At 44.5% G+C, this 21,932-nt stretch overlaps 2 protein-coding genes and 1 pseudogene across 6 annotated transcripts in view; 2 read left to right on the forward strand and 1 right to left on the reverse strand.

Annotated features, from left to right (window-relative positions):
• The window catches only part of LOC112253489, a 46,435-nt pseudogene extending 42,285 nt beyond the window's left edge, over positions 1–4,150 (forward strand).
• A 7,483-nt stretch (positions 4,151–11,633) lies between these two features.
• LOC112252647 (protein Wnt-2) lies at positions 11,634–21,201 on the forward strand. 2 transcript variants are annotated; one of them, XM_024424086.2, is made up of 5 exons: positions 11,634–12,540; positions 13,564–13,784; positions 15,831–16,132; positions 16,417–16,681; positions 20,497–21,201. In XM_024424086.2, exons 1-5 carry the CDS (start codon positions 12,458–12,460, stop codon positions 20,700–20,702), a joined length of 1,077 nt encoding a protein of 358 aa, XP_024279854.1. In that variant the 5' UTR covers positions 11,634–12,457; the 3' UTR covers positions 20,703–21,201. The 2 variants fall into 2 exon arrangements, with proteins under 2 accessions (XP_024279854.1, XP_024279855.1); XM_024424087.2 differs by having other exon boundaries at positions 11,639–12,540; positions 15,855–16,132.
• Positions 21,202–21,483: 282 nt separating this feature from the next.
• Positions 21,484–21,932, reverse strand: part of LOC112252646 (suppressor of tumorigenicity 7 protein homolog) — a 79,631-nt gene continuing 79,182 nt past the window's right edge. For all 4 annotated transcript variants that reach the window (XM_042323333.1, XM_042323331.1, XM_042323334.1 and 1 more), the window contains one exon: positions 21,484–21,823. In XM_042323333.1, coding sequence (XP_042179267.1) covers positions 21,728–21,823 — 96 coding nt within the window. In that variant the 3' untranslated portion in view covers positions 21,484–21,727. The remainder of the gene's footprint in view (positions 21,824–21,932) is intronic.

Raw genomic sequence — 21,932 nt, forward strand, 5'->3', positions numbered from 1 at the left:
CATTGGCTGTAATGTACATCCGTAATATTGTAATGACACAATGTAAACCCTGGCTAACTTAGGGTTGCTGGTGAGTTTTTCAGGTGTTAATACTGCATTCTTCCTCAGATTGGTATCTCCAACCCAGAGGACCAGCAGAAGGTTCAGAGTGTGGTGAAGGAGATGCATCTGGACCGGGTCGACCTGGACACACTCAGCCTGCTTGAGAACATAAACAGCGGGTACAGTACACATTTTTTTTCTTTCTATTAGAGTAATCCCTTCCAAGTTTACACATGCATTATACTTTTAAACCCATACGCCTAAAGACCAGGGTTTCGCAACCCTCTCTCCCCCCCAGACACATCACATTTTTGTTTTAACCCTAAACTGCCACACCTGATTCAATTAGTCAAGGGCTTGTTGATTACTTGACTAATTGAATCAGGTGTGGCCGTTTAGGGTTAAAACTAAAATGTGAAATGTCTGGGGGCGAGAGGGTTATGAAACCCTGATGTGGACATCCTCTCTCCAGGATTCAGACATTACATTCAGGACCCCCTCCCCACCGGCGAGGTCTCAGCATCATCCCCGCATACTGTACACAGTCCATTCTCAAGTGCTGGAAGTCATCTGTCAGAGAGACGGATCCCACTGTTATTCTCCCACTGCCTCTTCAAGTCTCTGAGAGCAGAGTCCTCATAGTTTAAGAGGGCCATAATGATTTGTAAGGTGAGAGGAGATGGAATTAAATCCCCCCCCCCTCTCTCTCTCTTTCCAGCCTCTCTGTGACTGATGACAGGCCAGCTCTCAGGCCAAGCGACCATGTCTGCCTGCAGCCCCTCACGTCATGAATCCTGAGGCCTTATGGCCATGTTCTCCCCTCTACTCTACTTTTCATGTCAGGCATACCGGGCTACTTTTACAGACTGTACATCCCCTGGGGTAAATCCTCTGATGATGGCCACACTGTAAACATTACACCACTAGATACAGCATAAGGGATGTGGCTATGCTCATCCCAGGAGGTATTGGCTACACTTGTTCAGAGAGTTCACCCGGGTTATATTGACGTGGCCCATTTCATGTTCTAGTTGGGCTGGTACATGGCCAAAAGTATGTGAAAACCTGCTCGTCGAACATCTCATTCCAAAATCATGGGCATTGACATGGAGTTGGTCCCCGCTTTGCTGCTAAAATATCCTCCACTCTTCTGGAAGGGCTTTCCACTAGATGTTGGAACATAGCTGCGGGGACTTGCTTCCATTCAGCGCAATGAGTGAGGTTGGGCTCTGATGTTGGGGTATTAGGCCTGGCTCGCAGTTGGCGTTCCAAATCACCCTAAAGGTGCTCGATGGGGTTGAGGTCAGGGCTCTGTGCAGGCCAGTCAAGTTCTTGCACACCGATCTCGACACACCATTTCTGTATGGACCTCGCTTTGCGCACAGGGTCATTGTCATGCTGAAACAGGAAAGGGTCTTCCCCAAACTGTTGCCACAAAGTTGGAAGCACAGTTTAGAATGTCTATAGTTTAGAATGTCATTGAATGCTGTAGAGTTAAGATTTCCCTTCGTTGGAACTAAGGGGCCTAGTCAGAACCATGAAAAACAGCCCCAGACCATTATTCCTCCTCCACCAATCTTTACAGTTGGCACTATGCATTTGGGCAGGTTGCATTCTCCTGGCATCCGCCAATCCCAGATTTGTCCGTCACACTGCCAGATGGTGAAGCGTGATTCATCACTCCAGAGAACGTGTTTCCATTGCTCCAGAGTCCAATGGCGGTGAGCTTTACACCACTCTTGGCATTGCGCATGGTGATCTTAGGCTTGGGTGCGGCTGCTCATTCATGGAAATCCATTTTATGAAGCTCCCGACAAAAAGTTATTGTGCTGACGTTGCTTCCAGAGGCAGTTTGGAACTCTGTAGTGAGTGTTGCAATGGAGGACAGATGATTTTTACGCGCTACGCGCTTCAGCAGTCCCCTTCTGTGAGCTTGTGTGACCTACCACTTCCTCGCAGTGGAGCCGTTATTGATCCTAGATGTTTCCACTTCACAATAACAGCACTTACAGTTGACTGGGGCAGTTCTAGCAGGGCAGAAATTCAACAAACTGATTTGTTAGAAAGGTGATATCCTATGACGGTGTCACGTTGAAAGTCACTGAGCTCCTCCGTATGGGCCATTCTACTGCCAATGTTTGCCTATGGAGATTGCATGGCTGTCTGCTCAATTGTATACACCTGTCAGCAATGGCTGTGGCTGAAATAGCCAAATCGACTCATTTGAAAGGGTGTCCACATTCTTTTGGCCATGTAGTGTATGTTAGACGGCATTCCACCTGCAGTACATGACAAAATGTACTGACAGACAGATGGGTGGACAGGGGGACAGAGATTTTCATACCGGGGGACAACTGACACAGATAGTCAAACCCAACTGACCTCTACACAACAGACAAATACAAATACATAAGACCCTGTGTGTGGCCAATGTCCAGTATTTCCCCTCATAACTCAAAAACGACAGTATAATATATACAACAACAAAAATTGAACCCGAGAAAAAAAAAAGAAACGTCACATCCAAATGATTTGTACATCATGTTCATCAAGGCTCCAGTTGTTGTTGTTGTTGTTGCTGCTATCGCTCCGCTGTCCTGTGTTCGTTGACAGGTTATTTGATTTGAAATGGTACCTCTCCCTGCATGTGTAGCAGCCGTTTTGTGATGCCCACACTCTGTCAGCTTGCCGTGTAAACAGTGTCAGTCAGATTGGAGTTACTATCTCCTCCCCGGGACCTGGGACTATAGCGCTGTTAGTTTATCTATCACACCAAAGACTGATAGGCTCTCGTTGCAACACTTAGTACAGGGATAGGAGAGCAGAGGGGAAGATAGGGGGAGATGTCTGTCTGTTGCAGGCAGCCTCTCTTTCCCTCCCTCCTGGTTTAGGTGTACTGTACTGTATTGTATAGGGCAGGGTTTCCCAAACTCGGTCCTGGGGCCTCCCCCCATGTGCACATTTTGGTTTTTGCCCGAGCACTACACAGCTGATTCAAATAACCAACTCATCATCAAGCTTTGATCATTTGAAGCAGCTGAGTAGTTCTTGGGCAAAACCAAAAATGTGCACTGCGGAGCTGCCCCAGGACTGAGTTTAGGAGGGACACGGGGGGCCCCAGGACCGAGTTTGGGAGGGACACGGGGGGACCCCAGGACAGAGTTTGGGAGGGACACAGGTTGTGCTGCTCACCCACACAATTAAGCTCAGACCGTCATACTTAAAACACACTTGGGGTCGAAGTGTGAAGAGACTCATCAACACCGAGTTGGCTGGAAGTGTACCACAACCATGTCCTGTTTGAGGTTTTGGCTCATTGTCGTCTACCGTAAGTGAGAAGTTGTCTAATAGTGGTGTCTGCGTCCTTCCCTGTAGGAGTGAGGCGCTGTGGAACTTCCTGATTAGCCTGCGGCAGCAGCGCTGCTGCCTGACCGAGACCGTGCAGGACGTCATCAGCCGCTTCCCCCCCCGTCGAGCCTCTGAGGTACACGTGTTTGTGTGCACCAGGCTAAGGACTGATCAATAAGTGCTATAGTGTCTAACTGAAAGCTCACTATTAAAATCTAGCCATACTGCATACACTTATCCAATTACTTTCAGATCAAAAGAAGTGCCAAGGTATAGTGTAGGGGCTTGTGGTTGTTCTTTGGACTGTACTCTCTCCAGCTCCACTAACTCTCTCCCTCTCGCCACTCCCCAGCTGGTGTTGTCCCTGGATCCTAAGGAGGAAGCCCAGGCCATCTGTAATGAGCTGGTGGCCCAGGCTGGAGACCTGCAGAAAGAAGTCACCTGTCTCAGGAACCTGCTTCACAAGGTAGGTATTTTTTTCCTCTGACTGCGTGTGTCTGTGTGTCACCTCAGCCCTGCCACTCAAGAGCCCCCGCTACAATATTTCCGCTCTCCTTACTGGGCCACTCTGACTGAATGAATGAGAGTCCCGTCTCAGTTTCCTCTATCCGTCCCTGCACACCTTTTCACTGCTCTCTCTTCCCATCTGGTCCAATTCCAAACTTCTCACAACCTCGGGTCAATTCCCATTTCGCACCCTCTCTATGTGTAGGGTCCTGTGTGTAAGGGTTCTGACAGGGTGAGTCCTCACAGCCCATAACTCAGACACAGTGTGACAGTGTCCTGTCAATGTGGAGATGGGGAGGTTAGGGTGGGGAAGAAAGGGGGGTTGGGAGCCCCAGACGCTGGCGGTGTCAGACAGGAATCTGACAACCAACGGAGGCCATTTGGAGAGACTGGCTCAGGGCCCAGGGGGGCAGGCCCTCGCACCAGTTTATCTTATCTGTTGGGGCTCGTCTTGACACCCACCCCCCTAAACACACATACACAGAGTGCTTGGCCAGATGGAAGGATTGTGCTTCTGCCCATCTCCAATCTATGGGGTTGGTAAAATCATAGATCTGTTCCATAAATCTACAGGGCATTCAGATGTGGATAAAGTACTCAGACCACTTCCCTATTTTATTATGTTACAGCCTTATTCTAAAAGTTTTTTTAAAAATCTGTCGTTCTGCCCCTGAACAAGGCAGTTAACCCACTGTTCCCCAGTAGGCCGTCATTGTAAATAAGAATTTGTTCTTAACTGACTTGCCTATAGGCTCAAAAAAAAAATTCTTCAAACAATACCTCATAATGATAAAGCAAAAACAGTTTTAGAATGTTTTGCAAATGTATAAAAAAAAACCAGATACCTTATACATATACAGTGGGGCAAAAAAGTATTTAGTCAGTCACCAATTGTGCAAGTTCTCCCACTTAAAAGATGAGAGGCCTGTAATTTTCATCATAGGTACATTTCAACTATGACAGACAAAATGAGAAAAAAAAAATCCAGAAAATCACATTGTAGGATTTTTAATGAATTTATTTCCAAATTATGGTGGAAAATAAGTATTCGGTCAATAACAAAAGTTTCTCAATACTTTGTTATATACCCTTTGTTGGCAATGACCGAGGTCAAACGTTTTCTGTCAGTCTTCACAAGGTTTTCACACACTGTTGCTGGTATTTTGGCCTATTCCTCCATGCAGATCTCCTCTAGAGCAGTGATGTTTTGGGGCTGTTGCTGGGCAACATGGACTTTCAACTCTCTCCAAAGATTTTCTATGGGGTTGAGATCTGGAGACTGGCTAGGCCAGGACCTTGAAATGCTTCTTACGAAGCCACTCCTTCGTTGCCCGGGCAGTGTGTTTGGGATCATTGTCATACTGAAAGACCCAGCCACGTTTCATCTTCAATGCCCTTGCTGATAGGAGGTTTTCACTCAAAATCTCAAGATACATGGCCCCATTCATTCTTTCCTTTACACGGATCAGTTGTCCTGGTCCCTTTGCAGAAAAACAGCCCCAAAGCATGGATGTTTCCACCCCCATGCTTCACAGTAGGTATGGTGTTCTTTGGATGCAACTCAGCATTCTTTGTCCTCCAAACACGACGAGTTGAGTTTTTACCAAAAAGTTATATTTTGGTTTCATCTGACCATATGACATTCTCCCAATCTTCTTCTGGATCATCCAAATGCTCTCTAGCAAACTTCAGACGGGCCTGGACATGTACTGGCTTAAGCAGGGGGACACGTCTGGCACTGCAGGATTTGAGTCCCTGGCGGCGTAGTGTGTTACTGATGGTAGGCTTTGTTACTTTGGTCCCAGCTCTCTGCAGGTCATTCACTAGGTCCCCCCGTGTGGTTCTGGGATTTTTGCTCACCGTTCTTGTGATCATTTTGACCCCACGGGGTGAGATCTTGCGTGGAGCCCCAGATCGAGGGAGATTATCAGTGGTCTTGTATGTCTTCCATTTCCTAATAATTGCTCCCACAGTTGATTTCTTCAAACCAAGCTGCTTACCTATTGCAGATTCAGTCTTCCCAGCCTGGTCCAGGTCTACAATTATGTTTCTGGTGTCCTTTGACAGCTCTTTGGTCTTGGCCATAGTGTAGTTTGGAGTGTGACTGTTTGAGGTTGTGGACAGGTGTCTTTTATACTGATAACAAGTTCAAACAGGTGCCATTAATACTGGTAACGAGTGGAGGACAGAGGAGCCTCTTAAAGAAGGTCTGTGAGAGCCAGAAATCTTGCTTGTTTGTAGTTGACCAAATACTTATTTTCCACCATAATTTGCAAATAAATTCATTAAAAATCCTACAATGTGATTTTCTGTATTTTTTTCTAATTTTGTCTGTCATAGTTGAAGTGTACCTATGATGAAAATTACAGGCCTCTCATCTTTTTAAGTGGGAGAACTTGCACAATTGGTGGCTGACTAAATACCTTTTTGCCCCACTGTAAGTATTCAGACCTTTTGCTATGAGACTCGAAATTGAGCTCAGTGCATCCTTCCATTGATCATCCTAGAGGTTTTTCTACAACTCTAACGGAGTCCACCTGAGATAAATTAAATTGAGTGGACATGTGGAAAGAAACACACCTGTCTATATAAGGTCCCACAGTTGACAGTGCATGTCAGAGCAAAAACCAAGCCATGAAGTCAAAGGAATTGTCCGTAGAGCTCCGAAACAGCATTGTGTCTAGGCACAGGTCTGGGGAAGGGTATGGAAGAAGTTTGGAACCACCAAGACTCTTCCTAGAGCTAGCCTCCCGGCCAAACTGAGCAATCGGGGAAGAAGGGCCTTGGTCAGGGAAGTGACCAAGAACCCGATGGTTCAGAGTGACAGAGCTCCTGAGTTCCTCAGTGGAGATGGGAGAACCTTCCAGAAGGACAACCATCTCTGCAGCATTCCACCAATCAGGCCTTAATGGTAGAGTGTCCAGACGGAATCCACTACTCAGTAAAAGGCACATGGCAGCCCACTTGGAGTTTGCCAAAAAGGCACCTAAAGGGCTCTCAAAGACCATGAGAAACAAGATTATCTGGTCTGATGAAACCAAGATCGATGAACTCTGGCTTAAATGCCAAGATTCACATCTGGAGGAAGCCTGGCACCATCCCTATGGGGAAGCATGGTAGTGGCAGCATCATGCTGTGGGGATGTTTTTTTAGCAGCGGGGACTGGGAGAGTAGTCAGGATCGAGGGAAAGATGAATGGAGCAAAGTCCAGAGAGATCCTTAATGAAAACCTGCTCCAGAGCGCTCAGGACCTCAGACTACGCAGTTTGCTCCATTGCTCTTACGCCTATGGGAACAGTGCTATATCTGTGCTATAATACAATACAGCATTATGAATGCTCTTAGAGTCCATAGGCTACACCCTCAAACTACTATACATGCCACATATGTATTATTATTTTTTTTAAACATTTGAATAATTTACCCGGCACTCTTATCCAGAGCGACATACAATTTGTGCATTCATTTTAAGATAGCTAGGCGAGACAACCACATAATCAGTCGTAGTAAGTACATTTTCCTTCAAAGCAGTAGCTTCTAGGAATATTAGATATTCAACAAGTACGGCTACTACAGTGTTTTACAATATATTGTAACAACCCTGGGTTTATAAGCGCGTAAATCGACTCTGCCGTTCGAGCATGCTTTTGTGGCAGTCAGGCTCGAAGGTCGAGGGTTCGAGACCTGCTCCCTGCTGTTTCAGTACGATATGTAGGTCGTGGTTGGCCATGAGTGAGCGAGATGGGGCAGTCTTTGGGCCTGGATGAATCGGGTGGCTGAGCAGTGAGCGGGCAAGGCCTGTTAGCTCTTGAGCGCTGATCCTTGATACATGATACAATCAGACATGCCATCTCCACAGGTAGTAACTAGCTTTCTTTCCACTTTATTCAGCCAATCACCCAGCAGTCATTGAGCCAATGCCCACCCACTCAGGCTGAAATGTCTTAGGCCTGTGAACTGGCGGAAAACTAAGGGCTTGCGTCCTAAATGGCACCCTATTCCCTAGACAGTGCCTTCAGAAAGTATTCACACCCCTTGACTTTTTCACATTTTGCTGTGTTACAGCCTGAATTTAAAATGGATTAAATTAAGATTTTTGTTAATTAATTCAAATTTAAAAGCTGAATTGTCTTGAGTCAATAGGTATTCAACCCCTTTGTCACATAATAAGAAGCATTGACTCACTCTGTGTGCAATAATAGTGTGCAGCATAATTTTTGAATGACTACCTCATCTCTGTACCCCACACATACAATTATCTGTAAAGGTTCCTCAGTCAAGCAGTGAATTTCAAACACAGATTCAACCACAAAGACCAGGGAGGTTTTCCAATACCTCGCAAAGAAGGGCACCTATTGGTAGATGGGAAAAAAAGCATACATTGAATATCCCTTTGAGCATGGTGAAGTTATTAATTACACTGGATGGTGTATCACTCAGTCACTACAAAGGTACAGGCGTCCTTCCTAACTCAGTTGCCGGTGAGGAAGGAAACCACTCAGGGATTTCTAAAATAGTTAAGAGTTTAATGACTGTGATAGGAGAAAACTGAGAATGGCTCAACAACATTCTATTTACTACACAATACTAACCTAATTTACAGTGAAAAGGAAGCAAGCCTATACAGAATAAAATATTCCAAAACATGCATCCTGTTTGCAACAAAGCACTAAAGTAATACTGCAAAAAAAATGTGGCAAAACAATTCATTTTTTGTCCTGAATACAAATGTTTGTTTGGGGCAAATCTAATACAACCCATTACTAAGTACGACTCTTCACATATTCAAGAATACTGTAGTGGTTGCTGCATCATGTTTTGGGTATGTTTGTAATTGTTAAGGACTGGGGAGTTTTTCAGGATAAAAAAAGGCAACAGATTAGAGCTAAGCATAGACAAAATCCTAGAGGAAAACCTGTCTCAGTCTCAGTCTGCTTTTCACCAGAGACTGGGCGATGAATTCACCTTTTGGCAGGACAATAACCTAAAACACAAGGCCAAATCTACACAGGAGTTGCTTACCAAGAAGACAGTGAATGTTCCTGAGTGGCCAAGTTACAGTTTTGAATTAAATCTAATCTATGGCAAGACTTGAAAATGGTTGTCCTAGCCATGATCACCAACACCTTGACAGAGCTTGAATAATTTTGAAAAGAATAAATGGGCAAATCATGCACAATCCAGGTGTGAAAAGCTCTTAGTCTTGTGAATTTAAGTATGCTCTCTCTTTCTCGGAGGACCTGAGCCCTAGGACCATGCCTCAGGACTACAGGTCTGATGACTCCTTGCACGATGACTCCTTGCTGTCCCCAGTCCACCTGGCCGTGCTGCTGCTCCAGTTTCTATTCTGTTCTACCTGTGGCTATGGAACCCTGGAACCCTGACTGGACGTGCTACCTGTCCCAGACCTGCTGTTTTCAACTCCCTAGAGACAGCAGGAGCGGTAGAGACACTCAATGATCGGCTATGAAAAGCCAACTGACATTTACTCCTGCGGTGCTAACCTGTTGCACCCTTGACAACTACTGTGATTATTATTATTTGACCATGCTGGTCATTTATGAACATTTGAACATCTTGGCCATGTTCTGTTATGATCTCCACCCGGCACAGCCAGAAGAGGACTGGCCACCCCTCATAGCCTGCTTCCTCTCTAGGTTTCTTCCTAGGTTTTGGCCTTTCTAGGGAGTTTTTCCTAGCCACCGTGCTTCTACACCTGCATTGCTTGCTGTTTGGGGTTTTAGGCTGGGTTTCTGTACAGCACTTTGAGATATCAGCTGATCTAAGAAGGGCTAAATAAATACATTTGATTTAAAAAGACTCACAGATGTAGTGTACTCAAAGCAAAGGCCATGTAGGGAATAGGGTGCAATTTGGGATGCAGCCCTAAAAGGGTCTGGTCAGGATTAGGTCAGAGTCTCATTAGGTAATTATGTCCACTTGAAGTGGCGTGTGTGTCAGAGTATGTAAGCGGAGTTGAGCTGTTGGAAATCTCACTCACCGGTCACGGAGTGGTCTTTGTGCACCGCTCTGGCGCTCAATGGCCCTTCCCCTGCTCCGCTACAAATTGCTCAGCACTCACAGGAAAATAAACTGTTGCTCCAAATGAGCTCCATTCATTGTTTAAAGAAAGATCATTTAACAAACACACCATCTACTTTTGTGACTATGTACCATTTGGTTTTGAAGTAGACTATCATAAGAAGCTTCAACATTTCCACAACATGTTGTAGGCTATGAACAAGGACCTACATAGGCGACAGGCTACATGGGCACTGTGTTAAAAAAACCAAATAGCTTTTTCTCTACTCTATTTATGATCAGATACTTCAGTTGTAACGGGCTCTGTTGCACTCACATTTTACAGTTGATAGACAACTTTAGCACTGTTACAAACTTACTCCTCTCGTTCAACAGTAGACTATATAGAAACCAAAACGTCTCCGGTGTTGCTGCATGGGCTCTTTGGTTGTCTTTCCATCAATTACACAGACTGTATGACCTATTTCTTGGTCGACTCATATCAACATCCATGCGCATTAGTGGTGGGGTATACAAAAGTATAGGCCTAATTAAAAGAATACTGCTGGGCTGAGCATGGCTTTAGCTTGTGGCTTAGCGATACCGGAGCGAAATTGGAGCGGTAGAGAAAGCCCACGCTCCAGCCAAATTACTCAAACTCAACTCTAGCCCAATGCACTCCGCTCACATCCTCTGGTGTGTGTGTGTGTGAGAGAGACGTGTGTGTCTCGAGTTTGTGTCCACCCTACTCTTTCTCACATATTCCCTTGTGATCCTCCTCCTCCTCCTCCTCCTCCCCCCTCCTCCTCCTCAAATGGACCCGGCCGGAGGTTCCTGCCCGCTTCCTCGACCTGGTTCCCACAGCGACTGGAGGAAACGGGTTCTGAAGACGCTCGCACTGAGCATGCTCGGAGCAGGCCTGCTCTTTTACTAATAGACATCGACTCTGCCCGTAATATCCAATCACTATTCATTTGGATAAATAATGTCATAGGTCAAAGGTTATCAATCAATTTGCTTAATTGTTTTATCTAATTGACATTTCTGTTTGAGGAATTATGCCAAATGAGAATATCTCAAATGCAGACCTTTCGAGAAAAGTTGTAGTATTTCTGATTGACGTTCCTTATTATTTGTATACTTGGATCTTAATAGTTTTTTATTTATTTTGTTCTTAATCCTTTGTGGGCTTTTGAAAAGAAAAAAAAACTTTTACTGCATTAAATTGCTGCACATGTTAGAACACTGTCGGTGAAATACACTTCCCACATATTGTTCAAGATTAAATTATTTTAGTTGACTATATGACTAAAACTATTTGAATATGTTCTGATATAAAGTAAATATTGTTTGCTTTATGGAAATATCGTATTTCTTCTTGGAGATACATTTAATATACATTTTCAATTAAAATTTTGTTTACAATTTCTAACAGTTTTTGTTTTGTTTTTTCAAGGGTTGATACATGTAATTGAAAAAATACTATGTTAATCTTTTGTCTCTGCAAATGGAGTTTATACTAAGCATTATAACGTTTCTCTACTGGAGGCATGTTGATTTTTATGAATTGTCCTGCGTCTTGTTCGTTTCTTCCACGAAGATCATGAGAGAATCCAATTTCAGCCTTAACCTCATCCCAACAGGAGACCGAGCACCAGACCTCCCAATTACAAAGGAGAGACGGGATTGGGAACATTAAATCGCTTGCATGAAGCGGAGATCAAAGATAAAGGAAATGCAATGTGACAATCGAGCAGATCGCGAAACGAGTTCAAAAGAATTTCATAATCTAATTGTAAATGCACCCAAACTTTTGGGCGGCCTTTGATTAATCTGCATTTAACTTCTGCAAATATTATTAGTCATCATGGCCGCATCTCGTCTAATTCTTAACCTGTGTGCATAATATGGCGTCATGGCTGTACGTTTCTGGAATTTTTGGCGACTTTGTGTTATAGGCATAAGCATAACTAAGCACGTTTGCAGCGCACCAGTTCCTTCTAAACACGTCAATTTGATTGTTTTTGTTAAAACGCTCAGGGTTTAACACATTACCTCGTACCACATTCTACACCTTGCCGCTTGGAAATCGGCCAAACTTGTGTCTGGTATCAAGCTAGCCTGAACAGATACTTTCAGACATCTAATTTCTTCACCTCATTCCTGAGACAGGACTGCGCCCACCCCTTGTGTAAGCAATTTAAACCTGATAGCAAACGATCATCTGCCTATCTTTACACTGCAAATATCTGTTAACTTTAGATCGACTCAATATCTCATGCGCTTCCAATATCTAATGAGCTTCTTTTACCATCCTCTTTGTCATATAAGCGTGATGGTTTATATGTACAAAGATCCATCCGGGCGGTAAACCTCTTCTGATCGATTTATTTTTTTAATGCAAGACAAAGTAGAACTTTGATTTGTGCAATCGAGAAGCTGTCAAGACTCCTGTCTGACGCGCGCCTGTGTTGTTTTCTACTCATGGAAATGCTCAGTACAAGTGCCTGAATGTGCACACCGACGAAACTTTAGTAATATGAATTTATTGCCAAGTGGAAAATGTTTTTATTTATCTGTAGTAATCTGCTGGCTAACGTCAAGGGTCGGCGGATCTTTATGGTGAGTAGACAAAAAAAATGGAACATAGCACCAACCATTTAATGCAAGTGTAAAGTTAATTGAACATATATTACATATTAAGCAGTGATTTATAGGCTAGATCAAAAATAAGTATAGCCTACACAATGAAGTCTGTACTGTATACTAGTCAAGGACACGTATACTGTAGGCTATGATCTGTCTTTAAATTATTGTTTTAATTAAACTAGTTGAATCATTGTCAAAAATTGATAATACATTTGTGTGTAAAATAATATAATGTATCCCCCAATAACGTTAGACATGCATGCATTTCTTTCATTTGGACACATTTTATAGGGCAGATAATTTTCTATTCCTTTATTTGAGTGAAGAAGCCTAGTTTTTCCATTCTTTTTTAAATAACCCATCATTGCCAAAAGGACATTAAAACAGATTAAATTTGCATGGTCCAAGCCAAAACCTCAACTTTCTATGCAGTCAGTGGTGTAAAGTACTTAAGTAAAACTACTTTAAAGTACTACTTAAGTAGTTTTTTTGGGTATCTGTACTTTACTATTTATATTTTTTACTTTTACTTCACTACATTCCTTAAGAACATAGTGTAATTTTTACTCCATTTTCCTTGACACCCAAAAGTACTTGTTACATGTTGAATGCTTAGCAGGACAGGAAAATAGTGAAATGCACGTACTTATCAACCGAACATCCCTGGTCATCTCTACTGCCTCTGATCTGGCGGACTCGCTAAACACAAATGCTTTGTTTCTAAATTATGTCTGAGTGTTGGAGTGTGCCCATGGCTTTCCGTAAATTAAAAACATATATAAAAACTGGTGCCTGGTTTGCTTAACATAAGGATTTTGAAATGATTTACACTTTTACTTTTGGTACTTAAGTATATTTTAAACCAAATACATGGACTTTTACTCAAGTAGAATTGTACTGGGTGACTTTTACTTTTATCTTATTAGAAAATGACTCAAGTATCTTTACTTTTACTCAAGTATGACAGTTGGGTACTTTTTCCACCACTGTATGCAGGTACATGGGAACCCTTGGGTCGCAAGTGATGTGCGACAACATCCCAGGGTTAGTCAACAAACAGCGGCAGCTGTGCCGCCAGCATCCCAACATTATGCAGGCGATCGGAGCCGGGATTAAAGACTGGATCGGGGAGTGCCAACATCAGTTTCAGAACCACCGCTGGAACTGCAATACCATAGAGCGAGACCACAATGTGTTCGGACGCCTACTGCTGCGTAGTAAGTATTGAGCGCGAGAGAGGGAGAGAAAACCTCACGTGTAAGCCCTACTTTAAAAATATGTATTTAAGCTATTACATGTATCGAGCGCAGACGTAGGTTTATATTTTCTGACTGAAATAAAGGTATGAACTGCCCACAAAATCGATTAATTTTTACAATAAATTACTTCTACTTGCCGTTATCATTCACCTGATAAGACATTACTTTTTGACATGGCATATGACGGGTGTCCCTGGGTCGCCGGTTTGCCTAGGCGTGGGTCCCTTTGCAAGAAAAATGTGAAAACCCCTGAAATAGCTGATATGCTGGGTTGTTTCTATTATGTCCTGGGAAAGTGATATAGGCTACTCATCTTTGTCCTCATTTACAAGACACGCACGTCTGCACAATAGGCTTGTAAATGGTGATCTTATCATTCACATCTGCTATAGACTATAGGCTCCTAGATCAATGGCAAAATGGTATGCGCTTTTTCTCCCACCAATTCTTCACAGTGGTGAACCTATAAAGTTCTTCTAGCGTTTATCAAAGTGAAAGAATTCGTGTGAAATACATGTTCTTCCTTAACAGATGTTTTCCCCCGTGCTTGCATTGCATTCCATGCATTGTCTCACTTTACTGTCATACATTTATCAAGTTGACGCGCGTGCTTGCTGCTGCTGCTGCTCTGATCGGTTTCTGATCCAATGCGCGGCGTGTTTATAAAACTGCCACGCCTGACTAATGTGGGGAGTCTAGAATAAGAAAGTGTCACCTCCCATCTCGTCACCTGACCAACTATGGACTAATCAGTCCGCTCAATTTTGGAATCTCTTTTTAATTGGTATAAATCTCAGGATCCACTCGAGACCTTGGGGGGGGGGTCATAGAACTTGAATTGGTAATTGTTTTGGGCATCATGTTCCAGTCCTGCTCTTATATTCGCTCTAAATTAATTTGAGGCGGAACTTTAAAGGCCAGTTTCCCGGACAAAGATTAAGACTCGTCCTGGACTAAGAAGCATGTTCAATGGAGATTCATCATTGAAAGTATTTTTTAGTCCAGGACTAGGTTTAATATGTGTCCGGGAAACTGGCCCTGAGAGTTCAGTGTAATCTGGTTATTTAATTGGGCCTGTGGAGTTCATACTTCCCAGGCACGGCTCTGGTTGTGTCACACGACATTAGGAAGCTGCTCTGATTGGCAGCATTATCGCTGTGGTACCGTGAGAGCTACTTTTTTTTTGTCAATGTCAGGACGCTAATTTAAAACAGTTACTGGGATTTATTTTTAATTTTATGTTCTCACTGTTTGGTTGTTTTATTCTCCCTATTAACCGTGTTAAAGACACTCAACCACAGAAGTTGGATGTTTCCTGACTGGACACCAACTCACACACACAGACAGACACACACACCTCTTGTCATCTATAGCCTTTGATCCCACAGATCTCTCATCCGTTACAAGAGCAGTCAGGTCATACGGGTCCTTTATCAGACCACTGCTGGTAAATGTTACCCATTTATCCATCTCAGAGTTAGATGAAGCAAAACACTGCCATGCATGAAATAAAAGACTTGAAAGAAAGCAGCAACAGACCGTATTCATGCAGGTACACCAACAGCACCAGCTACCTCTTTCTGTTTTGTGTTGAAGCTCCAATGAAGATCCTATTTTAACTGTGACACTCCCAAGTGAGATTATGGAAATAACATTTACGTAATGCACGATTTCTATACACTTTCTATGCATCTTTATGGAATTACTAGATGTTATACAATTTAGATCTGCATATTTGTGTAACTTCTAAGTGTGTACAATGAGCAAATGTATGCTTTTGTGCATTTGAGCCTTGGCCCGGCCGGTATGCCTAATACGCGTGTCCACGTAATATATCCCATCTGGTGTGCATGCTGTCCCACGCGTGTGTGTAGTGTGTGTGTGTTCAACCAGTGTGCTTAGCCGCCCCCTATTCCCCCAGGCAGTAAAAAAACACAATTCTTGTGTGTACGATGTTACCTGTGTTTGTATGTCCTTCCTGTCACACCACTAATGCTCGTCCAGTATCCTTCTCTCCCTTTCTTCCAGGCAGTCGTGAAACAGCCTTTGTGTACGCCATCTCCTCGGCCGGGGTGGTCCACACCCTGACCCGAGCCTGCAGCCAGGGAGAGCTGCAGTCGTGCTCCTGCGACCCCACCAAGAAGGGCTCGTCCCGGGACGCCAAGGGGGCGTTCGACTGGGGTGGCTGCAGCGACCACGTGGAGCACGCCATGAGATTCAGCCAGGCCTTTGTAGATGCCAAAGAGCGGAAGGAGCGAGATGCCAGGGCTCTGATGAACCTTCACAACAACCGCGCCGGGAGGAAGGTGGGGTTCAAAGTTCATACACACTAGAGGGGATGGACCAGAACCAACTGGATCTAGATCAGTGTTGAGAGGAATCACCAGACATTTTACACTTTTTTTTTATTGTTCCTGAACTATTCACACCTGAATCAAGTAGTCAAACACTGATCTAGAGGAAGTATATCGACTGTTACCAAGTCCTTAACACACACATACACACACCCTAACGTCCTACCACCACTCTACCACCAACTTGACACACACCTAGCTCCCTGACTTGCATCTTCTCCCTCCTCATCTCCCAGGCAGTGAAGCGATTACTGTCTCTGGAGTGTAAGTGTCACGGCGTGAGCGGCTCCTGCAGTGTCCGGACCTGCTGGCTGGCCCTGGCCGACTTCCGCCGCACGGGCGACCATCTGCGGCGGCGCTACAACGGGGCAGTGCAGGTGGTCATGAACCAGTATGGCACGGGCTTCACCACCGCACAGCGGCATCTCAAACGGCCCAGCAAAAACGACCTGGTCTACTTCGAGGACTCGCCAGACTACTGCATACGAGACCAAGAGTCCGGTGAGTCTGGCGTTTTCAGATTTACTCCACAGCTCTCGATGTTCAAAGCAGTTATATACACGGACATTGGACAGACAGACAAGCAAGCAAAGAGACTGACTAGACTGTGAGTGCTGTCTGTCTATTTGACATCTGACATGACTGTCTGTCTGTAGAGTAGACCACCATACTACTTGTCCATAATATCTTCAGTATGTGGTAATATCTTCAGAGGGTAAGCGCTCAGTCTCTTGTACCCTAGGGTTATTCTTCATGCTGCACTGGATAACACCAGATGTAGAGTGTGTGAGTAAGTGCAAAAAAGAGGGAATGCGTTTGTGTACGTGCGCGAGAGAAGAAAAGTGTGTGTGTGTGTGTGTGAGATGGTAAGAAAAGAAAGTGGGTGTGACAGAGAAGGGGAGAAGTGTGTGTGTGTGTGTGTGTGTGTGTGTGTGTGTGTGTGTGTGTGTGTGAGTGTGTGAGAGTGAGATGGTAAGAAAGAAAGTGGGTGTGACAGAGAGAGAAGGGGAGAAAAGTGTGTGTGATCCGGAGAACCTGGGTGCCTGTCAGGCAGCAGGTGATCCGAGGCGATCGGGTGTCGGCCAGTTTAAGGGCCATTACACAGTTCTTTGGGATGAAACCCGACCTGCTGCACACTGCTATAAATTACCCCCTCTTGAGCAAGGCACACACACACACACCTCTGCACGCTTTCCCATCAAAGCCAACCACCCCTAATGTAGACCTGGGGGGCCTTTCTGAAGTTGCTTCCTCTCTTTGTCTCCTCTCCTTCATTACACTGACCTAAAGTCACAGGATTTGTGAAGGTAATCTGGAGAACAGGTCTTTCATGTCAGTGCAAGTGAAGGAAAGGAGACTATTGAGATACACTCAATCTTACAGTAGGCTACCTTCGCTGTTTTGATGACTGATGTACAGTCGTGGCCAAAAGTTTTGAGAATGACACAAATATTAATTTTCACAAAGTCTGCTGCCTCAGTTTGTATGATGGCAATTTGCATAAACTCCAGAACGTTATGAAGAGTGATCAGATGAATTGCAATTAATTGCCAAGTCCCTCTTTGCAAAGCAAACGAACTGAATCCACAAAAACATTTCCACTGCATTTCAGCCCTGCCACATAAGGACCAGCTGACATCATGTCAGTGATTCTCTCGTTAACACAGGTGTGAGTGTTGACGAGAACAAGGCTGGAGATCACTCTGTCATGCTGATTGAGTTCGAATAACAGACTGTAAGCTTCAAAAGTAGGGTGGTGCTTGGAATCATTGTTCTTCCTCTGTCAACCATGGTTACCTGCATGGAAACACATGCCGTCATCATTGCTTTGCACAAAAAGGGCTTCACAGGCAAGGATATTGCTGGCAGTAAGATTGCACCATTTATCGGATCATCAAGACCTTCAAGGAGAGCGGTTCAATTGTTGTGAAGGCTTCAGGGTGCCCAAGAAAGTCCAGCAAGCGCCAGGACCGTCTCCTGAAGTTGATTCAGCTGCGGGATTGGGGAACCACCAGTACAGAGCTTGCTCAGGAATGGCAGCAGGCAAGTGTGAGTGCATCTGCATGCACAGTGAGGTGAAGATTTTTGGAGGATGGCCTGGTGTCAAGAAGGGCAGCAAAGAAGCCACTTCTCTCCAGGAAAAACATCAGGGACAGACTGATATTCTGCAAAAGGTACAAGGATTGGACGGCTGAGGACTGGGGTAAAGTCATTTTCTCTGATGAGTCCCCTGTCCGATTGTTTGGGGCATCTGGGAAAAAAAGCTTGTCTGGAGAAGTCAAGGTGAGCGCTACCATCAGTCCTGTGTCATGCCAACAGTAAAGCATCCTGAGACCATTCATGTGTGGGGGTCCTTCTCAGCCAAGGGAGTGGGCTCACTCACAATTTTGCCTAAGAACACGGCCATGAATAAAGAATGGTACCAACACATCCTCTGAGAGCAACTTCTCCCAACCATCCAGGAACAGTTTGGTGATGAACAATGCCTTTTCCAGCATGATGGAGCACCTTGCCATAAGGCTCGGGGAACAAAAAAAAACAGATATTTTGGGTCCATGGCCAGGAAAAACCCCCGAACTTAATCCCATTGAGAACTTGTGGTCAACCCTCAAGAGGCAGGTGGACAAACAAAAACCCACAAACTCCAAGCATTGATTATGCAAGAATGGGCTGCAATCAGTCAGGATGTGACCCAGAAGTTGATTGACAGCATGCCAGGGCAGATTGCAGAGGTCTTGAAAAAGAAGGGTCAACACTGCAAATATTGACTCTTTGCACCAATTTTATGTAATTGTCAATAAAAGCCTTTGACACTTATAATTATACCTCAGTATTCCATAGTAACATCTGACAAAAATATCTAAAGACACTGAAGCAGCAAACTTTGTGAAAATTCATATTTGTGTCATTCTCAAAACTTTTGGCCACGACTGTACAGTTCTGTTTTGAAGAGTGCGTGCGTTTGGAAGTGTGTTTTGGAAGAGGGTCCTGTTTTGAACACTGATTTGTACAGTACAGTTCCAGTGCACGAAGGCCCTTTTATGGACCGTGTACATGTGAGCATGGGGAGTTCACTGATCAGCGCCCATCTTGTGAGAACCTCTCTCCACAGACATTAGCTCCAGTCATCTGGGACTACACACACATACACACACACACACACAGTGGAGACTGCACCCCCTTGTGCCTCTCCGAAGTGTGAAATCAATTTCCCTCAGCCGCATGGAGGCTCAGGTGCTAAACTCATCTCTCGGCGCCCTCTCATCATAATTCAATAAGCAGACGCCAGGAGAGAAGAGGGAGCAAGAGCGAGAGAGAAAGGAGAGGGGAAGAGTGTTTGACGTCACCCCTAGCAGTACAGCATACCATGAACTGAACGTTGTCAGGAGTGGGTGGAGTCTTGCCGTGCCCAGACATGACCTGGCTGCTCTCCCTCTTTCTATACCTACCTCGCTCCTCCTTCTCAGCAGAGGAACAGGTGGAGTCAACTGGACAGAGGGAGAAAGAGCAGCGGGGCATAGAAATAGGCTGCCTAGAACAGACATGGTCTGTTCCCAATCCCAAATCGACCCCTAGCTAGCCCCTTTTAAGACAGGACATTTACCTTCACCTGTCCAGGGGTTTCACCATAATGAAAAGGAAGGAGCTACGGAAGCTACTTTAGACTATTGAGGTTTGAGTAGAGGCCTCGAGGTGAATATTCACAATTTATTGATCAGTTCGTGTAATTGTATTATGGGCTGATTTCTGGGAGTGAGTCCATTAAGCCTGTCAGACGCCCTTGCAGCGTCCTCATTCTGAGATGATAGGAGGTGCAAGAGTGTGTGACAGCCAACAGGGTGTGTGTTTGCGCCAGTGAGACTGTGTGCCAGCCAGGGTATACGCAGAATGAAGGCGCCTGGAAAATTAACACCTGATGAAGACCCTGAGCCCCAGCTGATGGCTTCTATCATCAATCTCTCATCTCTCCTCTGCCATCCTGCCTCTTTTCATCCTCTTATCCTTCCCATCCCTTGCTTTCTCCCTCAGTCCGTGTCTACCCAGTTTAGATTGAGAATGCTGTGTTCTATTGGAATGATGTCAATACCTGTAGGGTAGTGGGGCTTAGACCGCTGTTTGCCAAATATCACTCTATTGCAGCTAATCTCTGGATTGCAGCTAGGCTGCAAAGATTTTTGATTAAGTATATTTGGCGAGATATAAGCACATTTGAAAAGGCTTGTATGTGGGTCACAAGGTTAAACAAGCTTTAGGAATGACTGACTCGCGTATATTCCGTCTGTACATTGTCTCTTCATTTCTCTCACCCTCTTCAGGTTCGGTGGGGACGGGCGGGCGGGTATGCAACCGGACATCTCGCGGCGTGGACAGCTGTGAGGTGATGTGCTGTGGCCGGGGTTATGACACATCGCACATCAGCCGCAACACCAAGTGTGAGTGCAAGTTCCACTGGTGCTGCGCTGTACACTGCCGGGACTGCAAGCTAGATGTGGATGTGCACACCTGCAAGGCCCAGACGTGACCATTGCGAACCACCAACCAACCGCTTGCACAACGTCTGTCTGAAATGGCAGCCTATTCCCTATTTAGTGCACTACGTTTGACCATGGGCCCCTATGCCACATGTCGGCTACTCCGCCAATAATGCCTTTTTACAGTCCAAAGATACACAATCTAATTTCGTTCTTCCCTTACATTCCATTATATTTATTTACAATTTTTTTTCCCGAGTACAAAATAACCTTCATGTAAATACAAACTTTATGTAATTTAAAAGAAAGTATAGATGGGTTAGCTGACCACGTCACAAACTGTGTGTGCACTTCCATGGGTCAGAAGTCAGCGTGGTGTGATTCTGCATGGCCAGATTGCTAGCAAGAATGACAAGAAACTGCCATGTGGGGAATTGTAAGTGGCTCGTTTCATGTTATTCTTGATACCAGGTCTTGTTTTGAGGTGTTTTGGCTGATGTCAATGCTAAAATTAGCTAGCTAGCTAACCAACAACTGGAAAGATGTATTTGAGAGACAAGTGCTCATTGTGCAAATGTATTTCTTTACAATAAACATTGGGGACGTTGTCAACTATCTAAGCCAATCCCCCTCTGTTTTGCCGCTAAACAAACCCAATGTCTATATAGTTTATGGAATCTGTTTGAAATTGATAGCAGACCTGACCACACCCCCCCTTTCCTCAACCAGCCAGTTACAAAACACAGTTTAGTTACCTAACCTGCAGCTATGATCCAATATTTATTAAAATGTTGATATGCTTCACAATCAAAATGGCAGGTTACACATTGCTATACACAAAAAGTCCTTTATTTTATGTATTTTTTCACTTTTTTAATGATGACAATTGATCACCTTTTTTTGTACAACAAAAAAACGGTTTTACATGAGATTTGAAGACAAAATATCAAATAAAGTCAAAAGCAATTCAGAACTCCATGTTTCCCTTTTCTTCCAATCCATCCTCACTGTCCGTCTAATCCATGATATTGGCACAAAGAGTGTGTCAGTCAAGTCCGGGCGAGGCTGGTCACTGTCAGATGCGTGTGAGCTGATGCCACAGACTGGATGGCAGGATGCTCTCCACTTTCTCCATGATGAAGTTCAGAGGAGCAAACAGGGTGCTAAGAAACTAGAGACAGACAGCGAGAGAGAAGATGTTAGAACACATGACCTCTCACACACTACGCCAATTCCTACTGGAACCAACGTGAACCAGATCTTTTTCGGAACATTTCAAG

This window comes from Oncorhynchus tshawytscha, linkage group LG06, assembly GCF_018296145.1.
Source record: "Oncorhynchus tshawytscha isolate Ot180627B linkage group LG06, Otsh_v2.0, whole genome shotgun sequence".
In the NCBI taxonomy this organism is placed as follows: Eukaryota; Metazoa; Chordata; class Actinopteri; order Salmoniformes; family Salmonidae; genus Oncorhynchus; species Oncorhynchus tshawytscha.

What these genes read in the sequence shown, in the direction of transcription:
- LOC112252647 (XM_024424086.2), top strand. Translation starts at nt 12,458, where the DNA reads ATGAATTTATTGCCAAGTGGAAAATGTTTTTATTTATCTGTAGTAATC. An exon ending in AGGGTCGGCGGATCTTTATG is followed by an intron (nt 12,541 to 13,563) that starts GTGAGTAGACAA and finishes CACTGTATGCAG; the next exon opens with GTACATGGGAACCCTTGGGT. An exon ending in CGGACGCCTACTGCTGCGTA is followed by an intron (nt 13,785 to 15,830) that starts GTAAGTATTGAG and finishes ATGCTCGTCCAG; the next exon opens with TATCCTTCTCTCCCTTTCTT.